The 25,286-nt window shown below is 35.2% G+C and overlaps 2 protein-coding genes across 8 annotated transcripts in view; both read left to right on the top strand.

Moving 5' to 3' along the window:
* The window catches only part of LOC128246928 (kinesin-like protein KIF20B), a 38,559-nt gene extending 26,873 nt beyond the window's left edge, over positions 1-11,686 (top strand). For 2 of the 4 annotated variants that reach the window (XM_052965483.1, XM_052965482.1), the window contains exons 26-38: positions 3-128; positions 522-637; positions 1,041-1,149; positions 1,729-1,794; positions 2,128-2,249; positions 2,831-2,935; positions 3,380-3,508; positions 4,416-4,526; positions 4,777-5,073; positions 5,522-5,692; positions 5,899-6,001; positions 6,490-6,743; positions 9,807-11,686. In XM_052965483.1, coding sequence (XP_052821443.1) covers positions 3-128; positions 522-637; positions 1,041-1,149; positions 1,729-1,794; positions 2,128-2,249; positions 2,831-2,935; positions 3,380-3,508; positions 4,416-4,526; positions 4,777-5,073; positions 5,522-5,692; positions 5,899-6,001; positions 6,490-6,743; positions 9,807-9,866 — 1,769 coding nt within the window. In that variant the 3' untranslated portion in view covers positions 9,867-11,686. The remainder of the gene's footprint in view (positions 1-2; positions 129-521; positions 638-1,040; positions 1,150-1,728; positions 1,795-2,127; positions 2,250-2,830; positions 2,936-3,379; positions 3,509-4,415; positions 4,527-4,776; positions 5,074-5,521; positions 5,693-5,898; positions 6,002-6,489; positions 6,744-9,806) is intronic. The other 2 variants (XM_052965485.1, XM_052965484.1) reach the window with 2 other exon arrangements.
* Positions 11,687-14,744: 3,058 nt separating this feature from the next.
* The window catches only part of LOC128203075 (basement membrane-specific heparan sulfate proteoglycan core protein-like), a 140,528-nt gene continuing 129,986 nt past the window's right edge, over positions 14,745-25,286 (top strand). For all 4 annotated transcript variants that reach the window (XM_052904339.1, XM_052904341.1, XM_052904338.1 and 1 more), the window contains exon 1: positions 14,745-15,212. In XM_052904339.1, the coding sequence (XP_052760299.1) occupies positions 15,141-15,212 (72 nt within the window). In that variant the 5' untranslated portion in view covers positions 14,745-15,140. The remainder of the gene's footprint in view (positions 15,213-25,286) is intronic.

Below are 25,286 nucleotides of genomic sequence, written 5' to 3'. Positions count from 1 at the left end.
AGATCGCCAGAACCAGTTAGATAAAGTAGAGGTTCTGCAGGGTGTGCTGAAAGAACAAGAAGAAATGTTGGAACAACTTGACCAGCTTGTGGAGAGGAAGGAGACAGAGCTACAGAACTGTGAAGCTGGTTAGGCATTATCCTGTGGTATTGGGGTATTACAAAGATTAGGTCATGTTACTTGGGTAGTGGTTTCTGTTGGTAAAAAGCCATACATAGCGTGTGTTTATGTGTTATATCATATCCAAAAATAAACAAATATTAACTTGAGGGGTCGACAGTGTGTGATGATAAAATAAGATATATTTGTCCTGAGAGAGAGCTGCAGATTTCTGAAGTTGATGAATTGGGTATAATCCCTTGGTGGTTCAGTGTCATCCAATAGTAGTTGGATATTATCTTGTGTTCAAAATGGGGACGTGTACTTCATAAGGAACAAAAACAGCTATTTGAGCTACAAAGCTTCAGTTCGGTATTATCCAGTTGCAAGGTTTAATTATTTCAAATCAATTTCATTTTCAGATTACCGTGAGATACGAGACAAGTACCAGGCTTTGCTGGAAAAGGGCAGTCCTGCATCGGAGGATTCCAAGGTTACAGAACAGTTGAAAGCTGAACGCGACATGCTTAAACATCAGGTGTGTTCAGTGTTCAGCTAACTGAATATGCATGTATCTTGTATAATTATTTGACCCATAAAAAGGCAATGAAGGTCTTACAGTAAATAGGACATAAACAGGAAATATGATGTCATTGTTTCCTATGTCTAAGCTCCTCTATCCATAGCTTCATAGATAAACCTTTTTTCTCTAAAGCTATATAACGAGGGTATTAACCAGGGGTAGCTGATGTGGCCACTTCTCTATGAAGTAAGAATTTTTCTCGTATGGAAAAAAATAATCCTTTAATAATTCCCTTTTTTTCTGGAAGTGTTTGTACTTAACTTATAAAATATTTCTCAAACACTTCTTTTATCAAACAACAAACCTTTATACTAAGTTCATAAAAAATCTCAAACTCTTTCAATCAAATAACCAACAGGTGAAGGACAATGAAGTGAAGCTTGATGAAATGAGGGGGAAACAAGCATCCCTGTCGTGCGAGTTAAAAGAGTGCCAAAAGAACCTGAAGGATGCAGAAAAACAAATAGGTATGTGTAATATAGGAAAGAAAGTGTGGTAGTGTAATAAATGCCAATTTGATGGGGGTTTTAGAAAGTCTGAAAGTTTATATGTTCTTGATTTATCTTTTAGTTTTTGGCAGCTTAAAAGCCCGTAGTGTAGGTTGAATTGTATTTTTATTCTAACATGTACATTCAAATTCATAGTAGGAAATGGTGTTTTCTTTTTTTGATTCTTAGATCATCTATTTTTCAATTAAAAAAAGTTGGTACACATGTTACTAAAGACAATGCCCACATGTGTAGCAAGGCCTTTAACTCTGGCTTTAAAAATATTCAAGTTATGCCCCTTTATTGACTGAAAAAGAGCTTGCAGTGCTCTTCTTCATAAATTCAGCAGTGTTTATAAGATGTTTATGAAACTCAGTCATGATATTTGTCAACATGGTATTTAAGACCAGTGGAAATATGGGTCATCCCATGTCAATATCTAGGTTACTGGTACTTTTTTTGGTGTAAAAGTCAAAATGAAAAATCCGCCCTTGTTAACTATAAAGATTATTTAGATAAACCTAACACTATTGTAATTATGTATTAATTTTTTTACAGCCAAACTAAATTCTGTTGTGAAAGAAAACAACGAGGAACTGAAGGCTTTGGAGTGTTCCCTTACAGGTATGGAGCCATTAGTCTCTAGTGGTTAACATTCCACTTGTGTGTATTCAAAATCAATGTTTTCTTCTATATTCATTCTATGTGTTTGTCAGAAATTTAGTTTAGTTTTAACTAATTTCATTTAGCTTGATTGTGATGAACTCTGATAGCTTATAGAATCACTTTATAGTCTGTTTACTGTTTAGAAACCACTACTGGTGTCAATTTTGAGTGATTATGAAAGTTAACCGTCGGTGGGACTTATCAGCCCAAACATCTTGAATATTGTTAATTGGTCAAAGCTACAAATGAATGTTGATCACACTACATAACAATTTTTGCCTATCAAAACAGAATCTCGAAAGCGTGAGGAAGACTTACATAGTCAGGGGACAGACAAGATGGCTGCCACACACATTGAGGAGATGAAACGGGACACTGAGAAAGCTGCCCAGGAACTGCAGGCCAAAATCAGGGTAGGGAAGCATTGTTAGCCTTTATGTTTGTTGTTTATTTTTTAGGGAAAGCTCAGGGTATGGTAATATCTAGTCACGATGTTGTTGTCATTTCTTTGTAAGTGACATCACGGTTGGTATTTCTATTGTTCTTTTGAGGATTTATAGCTATTTTTCGTGTTCATGATGTATGAATGCAAAAAGGGCAAGCAAAAAAACTCCATAACTCAAGCTAGCGCATCTTAGAAGATTTGTTAGCATTTAGTCTTGCGTTCATACAACATTAACACCCAATTTATTTAACAATCCTTTTATTCAGATTTGAAATGAATATTAATCACAGCTAAAGACTTATAAAAAAAATCTGCAGATCAGTATTTATTGTTAAAGAAACGTTTTCGACCAAATATGTTTGTATAAAAGAATCACTGATATTTGTTACGTTGAAGACCATTGGTTCAATCATGTGGAAATAATCCAATCAGACTTCGGTACTGAAATAAAAAATAATGTCATAACCCCTTGTGGACAATATAGTGTGAGCTTTCTCAACAAAAAGGCTAGGGGAATGTCAACTTTTTGAGGTATTGGTATAATTTCAGGATCTTAAATGTCAGAAAAAGGAAGTGACATTCCAGCTGCAAACCAAGGAGAAGGAGTTATCTGCCATGATGGAGGAAAAGGCTACATTGGAGAAAAAACTACAGGTAATATGCAAATATTATTTATGGTTATAAAAACTTAATTACAGAATTTACAGGTCGTCATTTGTGTAAGTATTGGCTTGTAAGGTGTAGCATTAAGAAATTTCAGGTGTTTTAGGTGTTTCATGATATTTATGTCACACAGTTTTAAATAAGCAATTTACAGTCCAAAACTGTTGGCTCGAACTCCAGGGACCAGCAAAATACCTTGAGCCTCGGAAAATTCCAGCCAAGCGGGACTGTTTACCTTCAGTATATAGAAATAGGTCCTTAACATCCAGTTCAAGCCAACGATGAGTTTGAGCCAAGGGGGTTCGACTGTATTTCCATTTATTTTTTGCCAGGATTATTTCTTATATAGGCCAGACTTACTATTGGAAGTGTGTACAGTGTAGAGTCTTTTAACATATGGAGTGAAAATAAGCTATAACATTTTCATTTTGGCAGGATTTCCGAGTGGAGAGAGATAAACTTGTAGAAGGCCTGGAAGCTGTTTTGAAGAAGAAAGATTCAGAAGTCAAACAACTGAAAGATATCATCAAACAGCAGAAGGAAAAAGAAATGCAGATTACCCAGGTACATGATTGTTTATACATCTTACATCAGTGAAACTACCTGATTGGTTTTAGAGAAGGGATGCAAACGGGTATTTGAATATTTGTTCGAATGTTTGGAATTTGAATATCAGAATTGCTTTTTGAATATTCGTGTTTCTTTATTTTGTTGAATAATGAAATAATTAACCTTTTGCCTGCAGCTATGATGAAGTGTATTAAGTTTGTTTGGCTTGTTTTCACAATGATTGGCTGCTAATGCCAGTGACGTGAATGAGATAACAATACACTGCACGCGCATCATATGTCAGTTAGGGGCCCATCTTTGGGTACTATAAACAGTTCCTGTAATTTTACAATAACAAGTAACATCAAACAAGTTTAAATGATTTTCTTTACATTTAAATGACAGTTCTGACCAATTAAGGACTTCATACTAACATCTAAAAATCATTTTGGTAATCGAATATTTGATAATAAAAATAAAATACCGAATTCTTGAATATCAATTTTGCCATTTGTTTGCACGCCTAGTTAAGAGTTATCATGGGAACTATCTGATTGGTTGAGAGGTGTCATATGATTGAGTTGTATATTCCAATCACCTGTAGTAATTTTGTTACCTGGATTAACAGCAGGGCTATCAGATATTTACTGAGTAAAAAGTATCTTTGTTTTTAGGATTGAGAAAACATTTGCATTACTTTTTAATGTGCTCTAGTAATGAAAAAACATGAAAATCAGGTATGTTTTGAAATTTCAAAACAGAAAACATTAAAATGTGTTACTTTAAAGACTAACATGGGAAAAAAGCATTTCGTCCACATTAGCTCAACTATATTTCCTTGAGACCTACTTGCTTCATGTTTTTTATACCAACACCAACACCAATATTCTTCATACTTTACCTTTTTAATCCCATTTCTTAGTGCTGGCAGGATGAGCGAGCAAAGATAGCATCTAACCTGCAGGAGTTGAACCATACACCCGGCCTACAGGTGAAGCCAGAACCCAAGACACCCATATCACCACCACAACAGGTACTTGAAAATATACTATATTTGCTTCTTTTGGCCATTTTAAGTATTTAAGGCAGTTCTTGTTATAGGTTAAATGTTGCTTATTGCTATAGCAATCGTAAAAACAAATTAAGAGAACAACCAAAACAACTGCACAAAAAAAATGTCATATAATATCAGACTGTATAATATGTGAATATATTATAAATTTCATTTTTGAAAAATGGTTTTTGATGAGATGATTTTTTCATAAAACACAAATAATTTCCAGCACCGCAATCCTGACCCCTCTGAAACACCAGTCCGCCACCGTTCCCCTGTCAAACAAAACTCACGAAACCCCCCTCCGAGACCAAGTCCACCGAAAAGCACCAACCAAACTGAAGAAGAAACTCCACAAATGTCGGAACCTGAGATTCAGACTTTTGATAAATCACCGGGGAGCCAGAGAAGACGAGGCCGCACTACACGGGAAGGCTCAACAAGTGAGGAATCTGCAGAGAAGTCAAAGCGAGGCTCATCTAGAAGGGGAAAGAAGCGACCAAGCTCAGAAGGCTTAGAGAATCTTGTAAGTAAAAGTTCATTTGGTTTCTTTACATGGCCCTTGTGTCTGCTCTTAGTTAGCCTTGGTGTCCTCACTGTCTGTATCATGCAAAAATTTCAACTATTTAATACCATAACTCAGAAACTGTTTTACAATATTCGAATTAAACTGGGTACACATATTGCAGAAAACAATCGTGCATGTATAACACAAATGTTGATATTCGTTCTGCTGTGATTATGTTTCCAAAATTTGTTTGCATTTGAAAAACAGTTTTCGAAAATTCTTGCTGATATACCGTATAAACATCATTTTTCTGATGTATTAAAAGTATAAAGCCAAAAATGTTTTCAGTGATCAAAACTTAAATTTTAGGAAATTTTTGTTCAACATCTATCATCTTTCACATGCATTCAAGGTGAATAAACCATCAAATTTTAACATTGCAATTAAATTTTAATCATATTTTAAGCCCCCTGTTCCAAAGCGCCAGAGTCGGGACAGTAACCCAGCAGATACCTCAGCGATTTCCGAGAGTGACGATTATTCCTCTCATGTACAAGTCGATGCCACCCCCCCAGTAGCTGCCAAGACTATGCGACGTACACGGAAAAGAAATGGGTCGACTCAGGATTTGTCAAAGGTTGGTGTCTCATTCTGTGAAATAGATTCAGTCTTGAGGACTGACTGTAACCATACTTGTCCAGGTAATCAACACTGTTTACCCCATTATACAAACACTGAACCTATAATACAGACATAACCATTGTCAAAATATCCTTCATTTCCAGATAATTCCAAAATGTCATCACTTTATCATTCATTTCTCTTTTTTTCTCACATTTTCAGAACGAAGAGAATGAGGGTCCCAGGCGTCCCCAGAGAGCTTCAAAGCGATCAGCCAAACACCGACTTCTGGAATCCTTCCGGGAATCTCCTATGGGTAGGACTAGTAAGTTATTCATACAATTGATGTTAGTTAAAAAAGAATTGTTTTTGCAGTTGTTGACTTGAAAATGTGCCAGTAGCTTCTTATGAAAACAAGAATGAGATATGGTGATAATCAGGGCTGGTATTCAATATTGGTCTTAATTGGATCTAAGAACGATGTAGCTAATGGGATTACTTGTTATTAATAACTGACTAATAGATTGAGTGAAGCCAATGATGCATGACCCTAAGACTTAAGTTGCATATTGAATACCACCCCTGTTTTAGAATGTCCATTAGCTATTGGTTTTGTTCCGCAATATATATCCAATTTGGCCCAAAATTGTTTTGGCAGTGTGGGGGTTGAGAAATGTAATTTGTGTTCATTGATGAGGTTCTAAAATACAAGAGGATTTATAATATCCATTTGTATTTATGTATTTTAATGTACCAAGGTTGAGAACAAAATACTCCTACATGACATTGACCTGTTTTTATATATTTCCTAAGGTAAAAGGATATTGGACAGCATATCAGAGACATTCAGTCCCAACAAGTCACCAAACAAATCCCCAGTGAAATCACCATTGCGGGAAGATAACTCCAGGAATGTTCAATCGCGGGAAAATTCCCGTTCCCGGGAAAATGTGGGAAATGATCCCCAATCTGAGAAAAAGTCTGCGGGTCGAGGGCGAGGAAAGCATCGTCTGTACAAGGAGGAAACATTCATCTCTGAGCCTATGGATACAACCAAGGACTTTGTGGTAGGTTTAGGAAGTATTATCATCTCTAAACTAATGGATACAACCAAGGACTTTGTGGTAGGTTTAGGAAGTATTATCATCTCCGAACCTATCGATACTACCAAGGACTTTGTGGTAGGTTTACTAAGTTTTATCGTCTCTAAACTAATGGATACAACCAATGACTTCGTGGTAGGTTTAGGAAGTATTATCATCTCTAAACCAATGGATACAACCAAGGACTTTGTGGTAGGTTTACTTAGGAAGTATTATCATCTCCAAACCTATGGATACAACCAAGGACTTTGTGGTAGGTTTAGGAAGTTTTTTTCATCTCCAAACCTATGGATCCAACCAAGGACTTTGTGGTAGGTTTAGGAAGTTTTATCATCTCCCAACCAATGGATCCAACCAAGGACTTTGTGGTAGGTTTAGGAAGTATTATCATTTCCAAACCTATGGATCCAACCAAGGACTTTGTGGTAGGTTTAGGAAGTTTTATCATCTCCCAACCAATGGATACAATCAAGGACTTTGTGGTAGGTTTAGGAAGTATTATCATCTCCAAACCTATGGATACAACCAAGGACTTTGTGGTAGGTTTAGGATGTTTTATCATCTCCCAACCAATAGATCCAACCAAGGACTTTGTGGTAGGTTTAGGAAGTTTTATCATCTCCAACCAATGGATACAACCAAGGACTTTGTGGTAGGTTTAGGAAGTATTATCATCTCTAAACTAATGGATCCAACCAAGGACTTTGTGGTAGGTTTAGGAAGTTTTATCATCTCCAACCAATGGATACAACCAAGGACTTTGTGGTAGGTTTAGGAAGTATTATCATCTCCAAACCTATGGATACAACCAAGGACTTTGTGGTAGGTTTAGGAAGTTTTATCATCTCCCAACCAATGGATCCAACCAAGGACTTTGTGGTAGGTTTAGGAAGTTTTATCATCTCCAACCAATGGATACAACCAAGGACTTTGTGGTAGGTTTAGGAAGTATTATCATCTCTAACCAATGGATACAACCAAGGACTTTGTGGTAGGTTTAGGAAGTATTATCATCTCTAAACTAATGGATACAACCAATGACTTTGTGGTAGGTTTAGGAAGTATTATCATCTCCAACCAATGGATCCAACCAAGGACTTCGTGGTAGGTTTAGGAAGTTTTATCATCTCCCAACCAATGGATCCAACCAAGGACTTTGTGGTAGGTTTAGGAAGTATTTTTCATCTCCGAACCAATGGATAAAACCAAGGACTTTGTGGTAGGTTTAGAAAGTTTGATCACCTGTGACCTCCGAACCAATGGATATAATCAAGGAGCTGGTGTTAGGTTAAGATTTTGTTAATACTTCTTTAAATTACATTTAGCATTTTTAAGAGTACTCTTATCAGTTTGACATGTTTAAACATTATTTGATTGAAGAAGTTAATTGCTTCGGTGCCATATCGTAATACCAATACAGTTAATGACTCTTGTATGCTTACAAAGATTTACATTTTCAACATTACTCAGTAGGGGTACTTATCGCCTTTGGTGATAAAGCTATTATTTTAGATAAAAAATTCCACCACATTTAAACTATGAAGTACATTTTGTTTTCCTATATGCATATAAAACATATGCAACTACAGGTATGCTTTGTAGCAGATGTTTAATGATTGCTTGTCATGTCATTATGTAGGTACATTTCAAAAACATGTCATGATTTTTTGTTATGTATTCAAATGACGTTAACATCCCCTTTGAAAACTCTCAGGACTTGGCATCTGTATTGATTATGTTGGCTCAGCTGTAAGTTCATAATAATCATGCCTAGAGGATAACGTTCTACCCACATAACAGGACTAGTAAATACAATTTAAGTACACAAAATTGCAATGCAACAATTTTTTTATAGAGATAGCTCATTTGTGCTTATAGTTCATACCCAAAAAGCATAATTGGGTATTTAATTGATGCAATAAAAGTTGTTTCAGTAGTAATAACAAGATTTCTGGTGCCTTTCTCAAAATCAAGAACATAATTAGTTTTGTGGGTTTTTTACATGTAAGGCCAAGGAAAATTGTCTTAGTTTCTCATCACCGCCTGTCCCTGTTCATATTTCCAGGACTGAGAGTATTTTATTTGAAAAATAAATCTGGCTTGCTAAGAAATGGTTAACCGATATTAAGTAAAAGCTCTGTGTCCAAAGATAATTCAACCTAGCAACTCAACTTTAAAAAAAAAAATCAGACAAATGATTTTTTTTACCTTAGGCCTAATTCTGCACAATGTGCATGTCTGCATAACGCACATGTTTAGACAAAGGTACAACAAAAATCTGGGCAGTGTTCAAAATGCATGTCTGATCATTCAGTTGCTTGTCTCTGCTTATTGTAAAGTAATTAATGAAACAAGGATTGCACAGTTTCTCAAAAGATTTAAGACAGGGACAAATGAATCAGCCAAGATGTTCAGATAATAGTAATATCATGAAGCAAATGTTTGGAAATATGACAGTTAAATAAATCATCTGAATATTCTTTGGTATTGCTTTTGTAATGGAAACTATTTTTGGATCTAAGTAATTTTAACAAAATTAATCATTGTCAATTCTAAAATGTAAAGGTTTAAAGTATGGGTACCGTAGTAATGTTGCAAAGGCTTGGTGACCCCCATTACCTGGAAAAGGCACGTTTAAAAAATTAAAACTTAGAATATGTTTAGTAATTCTTGTTACTCTGATTAAAAAAATATATTTGTTATCTCCCTTAATCAGGCGTGAAAACCAGGTAAGCAAGAGCATCCATTGGTAGGGCTCTTGTTTTTAATAATTGAACACTTATAGTTAGCTTGTCTGATATTCGAAGGAAAAAACTCTAGTTATTGTCATAGCCTTGTTGTCAGTGTGTAAAAACTTTATCCTTAGTCATAACTTAAAAAGGTAATATTGCTCAAATAATGCTGGCTTAGATAATTGTCGAGTTATAAAACAAAAACAAACAAAACAGACAAGCCTTTGTTCAGCGACACACTTGTTACTTTTTAATTTGTACTTGTTAAATCTAACAATTTAATGATATGTTTCAGCAGACGCCACCAGACATTCACCAGACTGTCACAAGAAGTCTTAGAAGCAGACGACACTAATCAAGTAGAACCATCCCTGATCTTGGGACTCAAAAATCAAGCTCAGCAGGTTTTAATCAAGTAGGCCCTTGGCAGCTTCAGGACAGAAAATCAAGCCCAGCAGACAACAATCAAGCAGGATTTCAGAATATAGAGAATCAACAAGCAACAAGTCTAGCTCATTAGAACATTGTGTCATTTCTGAGAAAGTGACATTGATCTAGCTAGACAAAAACTAATGTATCCCTGTGCAAACAAGTTTTGTGCAAGCCCTCATCAATGCATCAGTGCACTGAAATCTTCTTGTTAGTGTAGGGCTGATGGATTAAGTATATTTCAAACTTATGTCAAAATTAGTTAATAAATCATATGTCAACTTTTGGCCCAAATTTCTCGAAATATCTTAAGCAGAACAGGTTTAAGTATGATATTTCATTTAGCTAAGTGACTTCATTAAACTTTATTTTATTAACCAAAACATAGTTAAAGTTTATAACGATCATTTTCAGAACAGCTTTTACTTAAAACTCTCTAATCTCAATTTATACCAAAGCAAACAAGTCAGCTAAGTTTGTTCCAGATACAGGACATTTGCAGTACAATTGTTCGGGAAATCAGGGCTTACTGCATTTTAAGGAAAGAATCTCATTTTAGAACTTGACAACAAAACGGTCTGTGATGAATAGCCATAAATATTTCAGCATTTATTTCATATTGCTAGCAGGTACAACAGTGTATAAACATATGTACAGGATATTGTAACATGTAATTTATATCATTGCTTTTTTATGCAGAACGTGCCTGTAATCATACAGTACATTGACATGATAAACGAGGAAGATACACATTACACAATATATTATGTTTATTTTTATGTTCAAGTACTTTTACCCACATTTAAGTCAGAACAGTATACCCGCACAGTGTTTGTTTTGTCTCCTGTTTAAAGTGGCATTTATTTAGTCCCAAACTTTTTTAACCTACATATCAGTTTATAAATCTAACCAGCTTTCTGTGTGAAGAACACATCCTCGATTAACACCTGTGTTACAGTATGGTGTAATTTCAATTATGTCTGTAGTCTTACTTTCCTCAGCCTCAAATCTTTTTTTTCTGGCCATCTTGTTATTTCTCTTTTTTTCATTTTGTTTTTGTGTCCTTCTTACATGGATGTTCATAACTTCTATCAATACTATTTTCTTTGTTTTTGTGTACAAATCATCATAGAATAGCCATACCCCATTCACTGTTGTATTTTAATAGCATTGATTTAACCAATCTCTGAATTATTAATTAAGTTTCAGCATTAAAGACCTGAAAATAACAATATTGTTATTTGTTTTAAAACAAATCCTAGCTTTATTTATGCATATTAATGACCATTCATAGTGTTGTCAATAAGATTTGGCTGCCGACCAAAATGTACGGTTCAAATGGCAATTTTGCTGGGTCAAATTTCGAAAAATAAGTGAATTTTAAGTACAATAAGTAGTAGCTGGTCGGTTACTTCACTATTTGAGATGGTTTAAACTTATTGAGAACCCTGCATTCATAGGTTACACCTGAGCCCAATAACAAATCCTACTTCCAGGTTACACATAATGACATCAATGACATAAGACTCTTGATTGTGTGCATATATTTCTGTACCAGTTGTTACATAACAAGAAAGTAGTTCCAGCAATGTGTGTGTGTTTTCTGTGTGGCATTACAACAGTATGTTCAGTCTGTGAACAAGTAGTTTTATCACTTTATATTTTCATGTATTTTGTAATTATGTTAAACAATGATTATTGCTTTATCATTATTTTTTATGGAATGTACCAACAGAAATAAATCATTTTCCGTAAATTTGATTCAGTTATCTTTGATACCAAATGTCCAAAAATGCCCAATGCCCCCTTCTATTACCAAATTTATCATTTTCAGTGGCTGCCTGCCTGCAAAAAGTAAGCATTGTCTTAATGTTTTAAAGCATAGAATTTGCCACAAATGTTTACTATGACAATTCAATTCAGTGTATTCAAGTAATCAAAGGCCACAGGCTCAAAATACACCATTTACCAAAAACGGTTGATGTAGTTGCAACATTAGATTTACATATTTATCATGTACCCACATGTATATAAAGTCCCATAACTGGCTAACATATTTATAGAGTTATTCCAATTGATTCGAGCAAGTGTTTGCTTCCACAGGAGTTGTTCTTGCAAGCTTGCATTATGTCCAAAAAGATGCATACATAAAATACTTTTGTTCCTCACCTCCATGGATCTTGTTAAAAAGATTAATGAAGGAATTTAACAAGATGAAAAAGATAACCAAGGGTAAGGGATTACATCAGAATCAGTTTTTGTACAGTAACAATAAATGTTGCGTTTCCGAAAAATTCTAAGAATTATCTGTAATAATGTTTCATATTCAGCAATAAAACTTTACATGTTATTAAAATATCAAGACAAAACTTGTATCAGTGTGCGCAGATAAATTTTATGCATTTAATGACCTCTCCATAACTGCACGTATGTGGTCTTACATGACTGACACGAGACAATTGATAAACAGTGTTTTTTTTATAAAAACAGGGTCATAAACTGCCAGATGGCATATCAGTCATTGGAAAATCTCTAGATAATTGTGTTAAGTTACTTGAGGGGTCTTAGAATGTAAAGGGTCAAGCATTTAAAGGCCAAGTTAGTTATGGAACACTGAATGTTGCATCCCCATAATTTCTAAGAATCATTTGTATTAATGTTTAATTAAGCATAGAAATATCTAGTTATTTAAAATTGAATATCTATAAATGTTTCATCTCCATAATTTCTAAGAATTATGTGTATTAAATACTCTGCAAAATATGCAATTACCCCTAGACAGATTTCATGAACACATTTATTACAAATTGATGAAGACAGTTAATAGGAAAATCTGGAACTTGGAGGTTTCATCTTAATCTTAAATTAAAATCTTCCTTTCAGACCGCCATGGACGGATACCACAGGAAATTGAGTCTTCCACATTACTGCTATTAGTGAAATAAGCATTGAGATGCGGACTGATATACATGGCACTTGATTGACTTGGCAGCAGTTGTATGATGAACAATTACTGACATGCAGAACAATACCTATAGATGAAAAGGGACTTCCTAAGCCCCTCTCCCCCACACACTCCTGTTCTAAGATGTTTGTTTTACATTCATACGATTGTTTTAAGCATCCCCCTCCCGCCTCCTTCTAACGAACACACACACACACACACACACTTACGCACAATCCTGCTGAATGATTCCACCTTCAGCTTGGGGGTAATGCTATTTTGTTTGTATTCATATTGGCTTTAATTCCCAATCTCGTCACGATTTTTTTCCACTGACTTTGTCATGAAATCTTGCGGACTTCAGATTTTGCTTCTCTTTCCATGATTCAAAATACAGGCATAAAGCCACTGGCCTTGGAAATACGAGAGGATTTTGAATTTCCAAGAAAACACTGGCTGCAAAAACATACACTGTTGCACTTTTTCCTTGGGTTTATTACGAAAATTTATTAGTTTTAAAGCTGGAAAATCGCTCAGTCCAAATCTTTTGGCAAATAGTGGCGCAATCGCTGTGTGATTTACGTACACGAATTTCCTTCATTTTGGAACTAATTATCTTCAAAAATCGATCTTATGTTTGGCTCATAAACAGCTGCAGAAATATGCTGAGCTTTTAGATAAGCAAATGTAATTAAATTCTTCATAAACAAGTTTACTAGAGAAAACCTTAGGAAGTGGGTGCCATTTTAAAATTTGCCGCAATTTTGAAGATCAAGCGCACGAGCAACACAACTTGCTGAACTTAATTTCCCTTTCTCTGATAATATTTTAATCGATTAAAGCATTTGATTGCTTATCCTCAATAAATAATCTTATAAGACTATTTGTATATCACAATGTTAAAGTTTATTGCTTTATTCCAATTGACTGGACTGTTTGTTTATAACAAAGACTCGCAGTTTATAACAACAATATAAATGTGTAATAAATGCACAAATAACAAAGTTTAAGACAATCTGACACTAGTAATAAATCCGGGGCGTAGATAGATCAGGATTGATATGCAGGCCCTGTTTGCTAAGGGGGTCCGGGGTATGCCCCACGGCTGTTTGAATTAAATGCAGGATGTGTTTCGGTGCGTTTTCCTCTATATCATAAAATAGACTACAATGATGCACACGGACGTGTTCGCAAAAGAACGCTAACCTGTAGAATATAGCCCCTCATTCAGTTCATTTTTTAATACCATTTTGGAAAATTAATGTGTATGCCCGTGCTAATAGTGCCTACGTGGAGCTACGCAAGTGTAAATCTCAGCAAAAATTACATAAGGCTATCGCGGCAGTCAAATCGGATCATCCTATCATGACGAATCCCTAAGCATTTACGATACCCATAAAGAAATTTTATTGACCTCATTTCTACGAGACAAGATAACGACTCTTGTAAATAGATCAGCAAAGATGACTCCCTTGTAAAGATTATGCAAGCTATAATCCTGTCTGGATCGTCCGTAAACGTATATAATAAACCTGTCGCATTCACTCAGGCTAAATTCATAACTCTTATTACAAAGTCAATATTTAAATTGACCTTTTCAGTCCTGTGCCCATGCGCTTTAAACACTGGATTTGGGCTCAGGTTGTTGAATTCATTTTTTTTTTCTAAAATAAATCAAAAGACTATAAAAGAAATTCTACACTTTTGTTCAACGTATAATTTTGTGATATATTCCACATCAAGAAGACATTCTTCGGCGTATAAATAATGTGTGATCGTCAACGGGGGAGTAGAAAGCTTCAAAACGACACCCGACCCATCGGCCCGTGAAAACGAATTTCAGCTGAATTTGCTATTTTAGAGAAAAGAGAAATAGCAGTAGCGGTTGAGTCTCAACCGGGTTTTCGGTGTCGGCTAGGTGTAGTTAATACAGTAAGAGTTTGTGATAGCTTTGGAGAAGTGAAACGGGGATATACGAGTATTGCAAGCAGGGTTGTTTTTTTCGCTGCTGAATTTCTCATTAGTTAGTCAGCCGGCTGAGAGGGAAAGAAAAAGGAATATTTGTTGTCGGGCTGGCTGTCTATACTGTGGATTCTCTGTCCTAAATTGCCGAGTTGCACCCACTGCTGGAAATTGTCCACATTCTTATCCTTCCGGATGAAGTTCAATTGATCAGTGGATATTACATTCTGGTGTTAATACAGGCAAGGGCTAACTCTAGCCCTGACGGTTGACCCGAACGGATAAACAATAAAGATGGGGCCCAATCTGGGTCTTTGGACCCTAATCCTGGCCTTTGTGGCGCTTGGATATATATCATCTGAAACCGTAAGTAATTTTATACATAATTGTATTATACTTTCGTTTTTATGCACATGTATTGAGTAAGCTGAACTTTATCTCATCGCGCAAACTTTAATAGTTTCGTGGGAAAGGTATAACGGGTATATATCATTACTGATATTAGTCATACACAGGGTTTTCAAACTTGAATCAAAGGTTTAAACTAACAGTTGAATTTGACAGGCTGTGACTAAAGAGACTATGAGGAAGATTTATTTCGTGTTATTGTTCACTCCGTTCTTCATGTTTTCTCGGAAAAGTATTGACATTAAACGACCGGTTTAGCAATTGTCCAGTAAAATCGATCAAGACGGTCGTCTAGATTGTGCTGCAGAAAGGTTATATAATAAATGTGTAACACGCGGACAGGACAATGAATTACTTGCAGTCTGGCAAGCTATTCGTTTATTAATTGTGAAGATTTTATATCCGCTCGTACAAGGTTTTTTGTTGCGTTAAAGGTTTTTTGTTGCGTTAATGGCGAAATATGTCTGCATCCTGTTGTCTGAAAAAGTATTAACTCGTGCACAACGACTCCTAGTAGTTTCAATGTGCCAACTGCTCATAACTGTGTCAAGTACTTCTCAAACCTATTTCATGGCCTTCTGACAACATAATACCCCACCCCCACCCTGCACACACACACACACACCGACCCACCCCTCATCCCCTACCCATGCAGCAGTTTTCTTGGTAAATATAAGTTTGAATGGCTTTTCTACCCACACTTTCTTGTTTCAATTGTTTAACAAGTTTATGTAGAAAAATATAGCGCACACCCACCCCTCAAGTGTATGGGGCTTATGTTATGCATGTTGCATAAGTTTAAATATCCTGTTACAGAAGGAGGCAATAGCAACGTCTACATTTTGTAATTATCAGACTGAGTCATCAAGATTTTAATTGTTTACAGATGTCGGTTATTCCCATAAAGAAAACTGAAAACTAACCTCCCACTATGAATATTTTTATCCCACAATGAAGGCCACTCTTAAATAGGCAATTTTGTAGACATGTAAATCTAGAAGGTTAAATGTTCTTTGTTCAGCCTTCAGTATAAATTAATTGAACAAATGATTTCAAGTGACTTAATTTGGGATAAAACTTATTAAGAGTATGGTTCTTTAGGTGAAACTTGTAGTTTTCTTTTATTTTGATCATAATAAGCATAATGTTATAACCATTATGTAATTTATCAATCAATAACTGATCTACATTTCAGCGCTGCTTTAAAGATATTTAACTATTAAAAAGGTAGCAAAATTACAAAAGGTGCCCCTCTAAAACCGATCAAGTTCTCTTTTTATGTCAATATCCGGGAAATTAAATGAAAAGAATGCAATTAAGTGCCATATTTCAGACTTAAATGGCTATGTAATTCTTTTAATTGACTATAATTCCCAGTAAACTCATTAAAACTGTGTACTCTTTGTATGCTTTGGCAAGTCGGTATACTTTCTTAGTTTTGCTCCCATAGGGCACTCTTTTTATGCCAAATCCTTAATATGCCTCTGAAAATTAGTCTTGCCCCTGGGGTTAAAATCTTTGTAATGGCAGACATGAGGATTATTTTTTTAATTTCTTGAAAATTATAACAGCTCATGAATTACTTAATAAAACATTTTAATGTCGTGTCAAACAAGGTCATTGATACAACATAATTTATGGCACAAGCAAGGGGTCATGAAGACTCTAGATCATATTTGTGGGTGTAGGAAAGTCAAAGAGAGATATCTGGTCAAACAAAGCCACAATTTAGTGAATTGTGAGTAGTAACAATCTTAGGTATGTAGGTTGGTGGCAGTTTAAAGTGGGCTTTGCAAACTATATAACACTGTTTTGGCTTGTAAACATTGAGCTGTCAAAAATCAAAGGCCTTAAGCAAAGGATAAGCTTGTTGGTAGCATATTTTGATAAAATGAAAGTACTTAACATTCTGACGTTCTTTTTGTATTTGTGATGATAACTATTTGTTTGCGCTGAAAAAAAGTTTTGATTTACAAACAAAGAACTATAGAATGTGACGTTTCATTCGCTTTTGAGAAGCATGATGGCAAACTAAATATAAAGCCTTGAATGTTATGTTTAAAGAATTTGATTTATGAACAAGATTGTAATGTTAGGTTGAATTTCATATAAAGATCCAATAAAAATGCATGTTTTTATTTTGATTTACTTTCCAAGACTTTTCGAAGCCTTTTTTTATACATTATGACGAAATGGTTCAAAGTTTTGGATGTCTGTCCCTCACTGAAGAGATCAGATTTAAATCGCAATGATATCCGAACACAAGGGGTGGTAGGTATTTATTTCTGATTTGAAGTTGGTTGGTGTTAATTTAATTCAGAGTGTACATTACTGTTTATGGACTATAAGCGGCTTCCACTTCTATAATGCATTTAAAATACATTCTTTTAAATAAATCAGCGTTGCTATGACAAACTGGTGATGCTGTTTCACCAGTTGTTAGGTTAGGGTTTAATCTTAATACCTGATAAGGGAATGTAACATTATGTAACGAGAGATAAGTAAATTACAGTTGTTTCTTTCATACTTGTAGTATGACCAAGTTATATTTATAACCTGCAGATATGAACATCTTACATAAGCAAACAAGTTGGTGTACAGACATGCATAGCTTTTGATCTTAGCCTTAAAGTAAAAAAAGTATCTATGTTTTACAATCTTGAATAAATTTTTATTCATTTTATCTCAAACACTTCTCCACCATATTAAGATTCGCATTTAAAGGTCTTCTGACACTAATTTTACCATTAATGGAAGTTTATGTGGTGTTTTGTACCGCGGTCAAAATTTGGTAGCCTATAATTATTGCCACCCCTCTAGCGAGAAACAGCCAGAAACAGGACAAAGTCGATGGGTCATTATTATAGGGTTTGTCACAATATGGTGTGATTATTTCAACCTTCACGGTTCATAAAAGTCAATGTTGTGGAATCCCTGCCCTCAAATTGCCAATGTGATAGTAAGTTTTTGTTTGGCTGTTAATTGGCACACCAGGGGATCAAATGTTTAATTTGATGGTCAATTTGATGTTATAACTGCTATTGTAGTCTGAATGTTTATATTGTTGTGTCATCGTTGTTAACAATGTTGTTGACTTTGTTTAAGTGTTCGCGGGTTCTCTTAATAATGTTTGTTTAGTTGGTGTTTTTATTTTTTATTCTATATAAACTGGTCAATTCAGTTAATTGAAAGATTATCTTTATAAATATTATTTGTTATCATATGTCTAAGAACTTCTAATTGAGTCTATCGCATTTTAATTAACTTTCGTTTTCCTGAAATTTTGACCTTAAAGTTCTTTGTATAGTTCTTCAAAAACACTACATCATTATGTATAACTATTTGTATGAGAACTGCAGTGTATTTTTTTTTACAAAAATTGTGAAGAATGTTATTAACTTAAATGCTAAGTGGCACTCTCCTTGGCACAAGGTTGCCCCGAGTGTGTGTTCTAGTGTTCTGGGGGGGAAACTGGTGTACCCGGCTTGGTGACCACTAACCTGAAACATACATACGCCCAGGCTTTTCACAATTTATTTGGGACATCATTGACAGATATGGACGAAGAATTTAAAACATAATTTGATCTTTTCTTATTATAATGTTAAACAGATACATGACACCATGCATGACTAATGTATACCATGTTACACCTGTATTGTAGATGATGAATATCACTGTTTTCTGCCTGTCATATACACCCTTACATCCATGTCAATGAGAAATGGAAGTACTAATTGGCCAATTAGTACCTGGACATTACTTTCTTACTTACTGTGTAATGTAGCCATTCCTTAATAACTCTTGCATCTCAAAGGTTTTTGGCGCAATAGTCGAATAAATTATGATGTTGGCATTGTCTGTTCTCTCCATCAGATACACTGGTTACATGTAACTCGGAAATTGCTCTTAGTTCTCAAACATCTCAGTTTTTCTGGAAAAAAAAAATTCACTGGCAAATAATGAGTTTGAGAATTATTTTCTTCTATTATTACTCTTTTTCTTGAACTGTTGTCATATGCCAGACATACATACATAATTTATCTAATAAAAAGATAGCAACTTGCATTTTAAAAATGCTATTTGTTTAAGAGGTTAAGATCCCTTTATGTTATTTTTTGCGCTTATTTTCTTGATAAATAATAAACAAGTGGATTTGTGTTTTAAGCTTGATAATTTTGATTTGATTCTATTTTATTTAAGCCCTTTTCTAGAAACATTTGGAGCACAATGGATTTTTCAGTATAGCCGCTTGCTTGCAATGGCTTTATTAAGAATATGCAGAAGTGGGTTATTTGCTCATATCTGTAATTGGATTTGTATATGTATGATTCATATCGGGGGTATATCTGATTTGCCTTATATAAAATGCAAATCACAAAGCAAATATAAAACCTATTCATGGCGTAGAGGGTGCTTGTGAAAGAAATTAAATAAGTGAAAGCTGTTAAATACTCCATAAGAGGCTTTTTGCCTTTTATGGGAAATTTGAATAAGAATTACACCATTCATATTTGTACAAATCTGTATAATTGAAATGGGTAGGCATCATTTTTTTCTCTAAATTTAATGAACAAATATTTGCAACGTCTGGCTCAAGATGTAAAGTACAGCGGCCAAGTAGAATTTTAATAACAGCACTTGAAAGCTGCACTCTCACAGATTGAACGTTTTGTCAACTTTTTTTATTTTGTCTTGGAACGAGCCAATTTTTGCGAAAATCCATGGAAACTAGTGATATAAGACTGCTGACAAAAAATTAGATCGCATAATTTCTTATTTTACTTCAAAAATTCATCTTTTATGCATTTTCCTAAACCGTTAGTAACAGTTTAAGCCATAAAACATTAATAATTTTTGAACGGAAATATGCAAGTCTGCGCTCTGATCTTTTGTCAGCAATCTTTTATCATTAGTTTGCATATATTTACGCAAAAATTTCCTCTTTCCAAGACAAAAAATAAAAAAGTTGTAAAAACGGCAAATCGGTGAGAGTGCAGCTTTAGTGACAGTGTGAACGTAAATGGAAATAAAAGCATTTGATGTTGAATGCAAACACCGTAGGCAGCACTTTTTAGTCTCACAAATCATGTCATGAATTAATTTGGAATAATATATGCAGCTTCTACATCCGCAAGTTTATAATAAATAACTTTTTTTATATCACTTCTTTGAATGGGTAAAAAATTTAATTGCTAAAATTACTTCTCCAAAATTGGATGGAGGAAAAGCATTAAGAAAGATGGTAATGTAGCTGACTGTAAAGTGTCTGATGGTTATATGGGCAAGATATTGTCAGTGGAGTAACCAGAGTATGATTAATGGTTGTCTTCCTGGGTGGGGTAAAGGTGTAGTGTGGTGGTCATTTGTCATCTAACGTGTCCAGCCTGGCGGGTCACTGTGGTCACTCACTGTACTCATATGGTCACTGACTCAAGTATTTTAGTTTATCTGTTTATTTAGTGTTTTTCTATGGGAAATGAGTTTGAAAATAACCCTGTAGGCCTGGACCTGCTCTCATTTCTGGATAATGGGGCTGTTGTTAGTCTTATAATGATATGCTTGAAAACCCTTCTACAGTAATAAAAAATAAACTCCATGGGAACATGCCCCCAGATGCCACTAGCAGGACAGGCACATCTTATTTGATCTACGCCCTTGAATTTCCATCTTCATGCAGTGTTTTTGTTGATTTTATTACTTCAACTACAGCTGCTGCCAGCATCAAAAATGCATGGATAGAAATAACAACAGCAACAAGAATGACAGTGCATTTCTGTAAACAGAAGAATGAAATATGATTGCTAACGATTCACAAGTTTGAGATATTTGTATTTAACTGATTTAAACTTTACCAGTTAAACATCTGTCTTCAGGGTTACATCAACATGAGTGTCTAATTAAATTGGCGATAATCATGGACAAGCACCAAGCCTTTCTAAAGTTTGTTTGAAACTTCCTTCAGAACAAAATCCGAGGCATATTTAGCATTCAGTATCATTGTTCTGTCTGCCTGCAGAAACTTCTTTAATTTCAACTCTTGATGGTACTTCTCTGTACTTTGGTCATTATCATGGTCATTTGTCATTGACCAGTGGCTCATCTCAATGAAACTTGAGTGGACAAAGACGGTTGGTCAGTTATCCTTTGAATAATCATCATTGTCATCTGGTAGTCAATTATGAATTTGGTTGTAAAATTCACTCATTTAGGACAGATTTTCAAATATTCAACTTAAAATGTTTCATGTATCATGCTTTAAGAAGTTCTTTGTAAACTATGTGATTACTTTTTTCTTCTTCTTTTTTTTCTTTAAATTGCTGGGTATTTTTCCAATTGATTGGTCGAGTAAACAGAACAAAATCCTTTTTGAAAATAAAGGCAGAAGTCAAATATCCTGGACTCATTTGAAATCAAATAGAAACTGAATATAATATTTATTTTAGATTCTTGATCAAGGAAATTGATAAAATATACCTGAGCTCTTGAAATATTCTGCAGGAATTCTGCAGGAATTCACATAAAATCTAATGGATCATTGGTGTGCTTCAGGTTGGGCATTTATATTTTTTGTGTACAATTTTTGTACTGATTTTAATCATAAACTTGTTTGGTTTTGTCTGAAAACAACTTCAGAGAGTATCTCTAGTACAGAGAGCTTAGTCAGTTATCTCAAAACGGAACAAGTGTTTTTATTCTTCGCATTGGTGATTCGCCAACCTCTGTATTTCCATTATCTACGGGTGATTAGTGGTTTACCATTCTTTAGATCATTCAGAATCATTCAGAATCATTCACGATGGCACGATGTTGTTTCTTGCCAAGTATATGTTTTTTCGCATCCTTACAGTAATGTCAACAAATTCAGGGTGATGATGAACTAAGTCAATATGCCCATCGGCAGACTTAAAGAAGATACAATGAGCTTTTACATACAATCTGATTTGGCCGGTATAGTCTGTTAAAATACATCCAGCTCTTAAATCAGGCCAGTAGGAAGTGTTTTGCTGAAAGTTGTTTTATTTGTCGATCAACAGATACAATCAATAGTTTGATTTTGAAATAGGTTGATTACCGGTATTAAAAAAAATCTTGGGGGCCCCATGAAGTGTACAAGCATTATGGAACTCATGTGCATCTTACAGTGTAAATTATGTAAACACTATTTTTATAGGATACAGAAGAAAAACAATCTCAGTGTGATTTGAAACCAGTATTTAACTATTGAATGACAGGACTTTTTGCAAGAGAGAATGTCTTGAGACTGTTATTTTTTTGGCCAGCATTCTTTTGCGTCATATTAAATACTTGGAAAAGAAGGGTTTTTTGTAAACTATGGAAACAAAAAGTGGTTATTTTGTATCAAATGTATTACCTATAAAAGGTTCAGTTTATATTTTTTTTAACTTCTTATGATCCCAACTTCAGTCAGAGAACAATATAATTCAGTGATGGGGTTGATCTAGTAGAATAAGTATCGGCCGGATGCGGGTTTGATCCCAATTAGGGGTGCTGTTTTTTACGCAGAAATGGACCCCAGCAGAAATTGGCTTTTAGCTGTCTTCATAATGTAGCTATAAAAAATCAGAATAATCTAATACAATACAGGCAGTTTCAGACAACCTTCTCATTGTACAAAACACTTGCCCTTAATATTTAATGTTTCCCCTTGATACAGAAAGACAAACTGACATACAGTGTGAAAACAAATAATTATCATTATTTTCTTGTATATCTAACAAATCTCCTCAGAAGATAATACATTCAACAGGTGAGGATCAAAGCTGAAAAAATAGTGCCAATTCATCATTCAGAGCAGACGCAAAAAAAGAAAGAAAAGGCTGTGCCCTATGGCCGAAGGCTATTTTATACTGTAAATGTAAAGAAAAGGTGTCTGAATGTTTTTGCAGTATCACTCATTAGATATATTGTATTATGGGTCAAGATATGATAATACCCCATCACTATTATTCAAATGCTTTTTTTCGATATCAGTCAATTTACCATTGATAAAACAAAAAAACATGACTAAGTATCGCCTTGGCCGCAATTAAAAGTTTGTTTGCTGTTTTCCTACCCACAAAAAACACACCATCAGAGCAACTAAAGAACTTTGGTCTACTGGGTTTTTTTTGTGTACAAGTCTGGAGATGCCAAACAATCTATTATTAATTGTGGCCTTAGTCATGGTTTTACAATTAAATTTTATCTTCATAAGAATCTTCCAGTTTTTAAAAGAAATGCACAAGTTTAAAACCAGTAATAAATAATATGCATTCAGGTTTCCATTTAATTAAACTACCATTTAGATTTTTAATTGCATTGCGAACAGTGCACAACTCCCATACTTCATAAATTTGATATCCGAGTAACTTTTATCATTACTTTAACTTTCTGATTGATTCGAAATTTGATAAAATAAATAACTCATTATTGATTCTGAATCAGCAATTACTAGATTACATAATTTAAAAGAGATTTATGACTGCCATTCAATGTTAAAGTCATTTGTAATGTATTTCTAATAAATCATTTCGGTCACAGATATTTTAAATTAAAGTTTAATTAGATTGTAGAAATTTACCAAAAATACATATATTTTACTCTTTTTTTGCACAAGGATCATGTGTATAAATTGCGCTGCATTTTCAAAATAGTTTTTGAACACACTCAGATATTATAGTGTGGTCTATAATAGGGATCAAACCCATTACATGTCCAGCTAGCTCAAACCTTTTGCTCCACAATCTGACACCTCTCTCATGATAAGTAAGCTTTAACATTACTCCTACAGCCCAACAATCAAGTCTGTCTTTATACCGGCTAGGTCAACCACTGAGAATTGAGCCCACGACCTTTCCTCCTACAGCCCGACACACCTCTGACATTATACAAGCTAGGTCAAACACTGAGAATTGGGCCCACAACCCTTCCCCCTACAGCCAGACACTCCTCTGTCTTTATAAAAACTAGGTCAAACACTGAGAATTAAGCCTACTACCCTTCCCCCTACAGGCGGAAAAACCCCTGTCTTTTTACAAGCTAGGTCAAACACTGAGGATTGATCCATGACCCTTCCCCCTACAGCCGGACGCTCGTGTCATTTTACAAGCTAGGTAAAACACTGAGGATTGATCCACGACCCTCCCCCCTACAGCCGGACACCCGTGTCATTTTACAAGCTAGGTAAAACACTGAGGATTGATCCACGACCATCCCCCCTACAGCCGGACGCTCGTGTCATTTTACAAGCTAGGTAAAACACTGAGGATTGATCCACGACCCTCCCCCCTACAGCCGGACACCCGTGTCATTTTACAAGCTAGGTAAAACACTGAGGATTGATCCACGACCCTCCCCCCTACAGCCGGACACCCGTGTCATTTTACAAGCTAGGTAAAACACTGAGGATTTATCCACGACCATCCCCCTACAGCCGGACACCCGTGTCATTTTACAAGCTAGGAAAAACAGTGAGGATTGATCCATGACTCTTCCCCCCTACAGCCGGACGCTCGTGTCATTTTACAAGCTAGGTAAAACAGTGAGGATTGATCCACGACCCTCCCCCTTACAGCCAGACACCCTTGTGTCATTTTACAAGCTAGGTAAAACACTGAGGATTTATCCACGACCCTCCCCCCTACAGCCGGACGCCCGTGTCATTTTACAAGCTAGATAAAACACTGAGGATTGATCCAGGACCCCTCCCCCCTACAGCCGGACGTCCGTGTCATTTTACAAGCTAGGTAAAACACTGAGGATTTATCCACGACCCTCCCCCCTACAGCCGGACGCCTGTGTCATTTTACAAGCTAGGTAAAACACTGAGGATTTATCCACGACCCTCCCCCCCACAGCCAGACACCCTTGTGTCATTTTACAAGCTAGGTCTATCAGTCTATTTTATAAAGATTCCGAATCACAATGGTGTATATATATATATATTGGTTATTAAATGTGGGTTGTGTTGGTAAATTCTACATTTAATATTTTCGATCATTCCAATATTATTTTGTTTTAACATCTTAC

Source organism: Mya arenaria, chromosome 9 (assembly GCF_026914265.1).
Source record: "Mya arenaria isolate MELC-2E11 chromosome 9, ASM2691426v1".
NCBI classification, from domain to species: domain Eukaryota; kingdom Metazoa; phylum Mollusca; class Bivalvia; order Myida; family Myidae; genus Mya; species Mya arenaria.
This window is presented reverse-complemented; position numbering and strand designations above follow the sequence as displayed.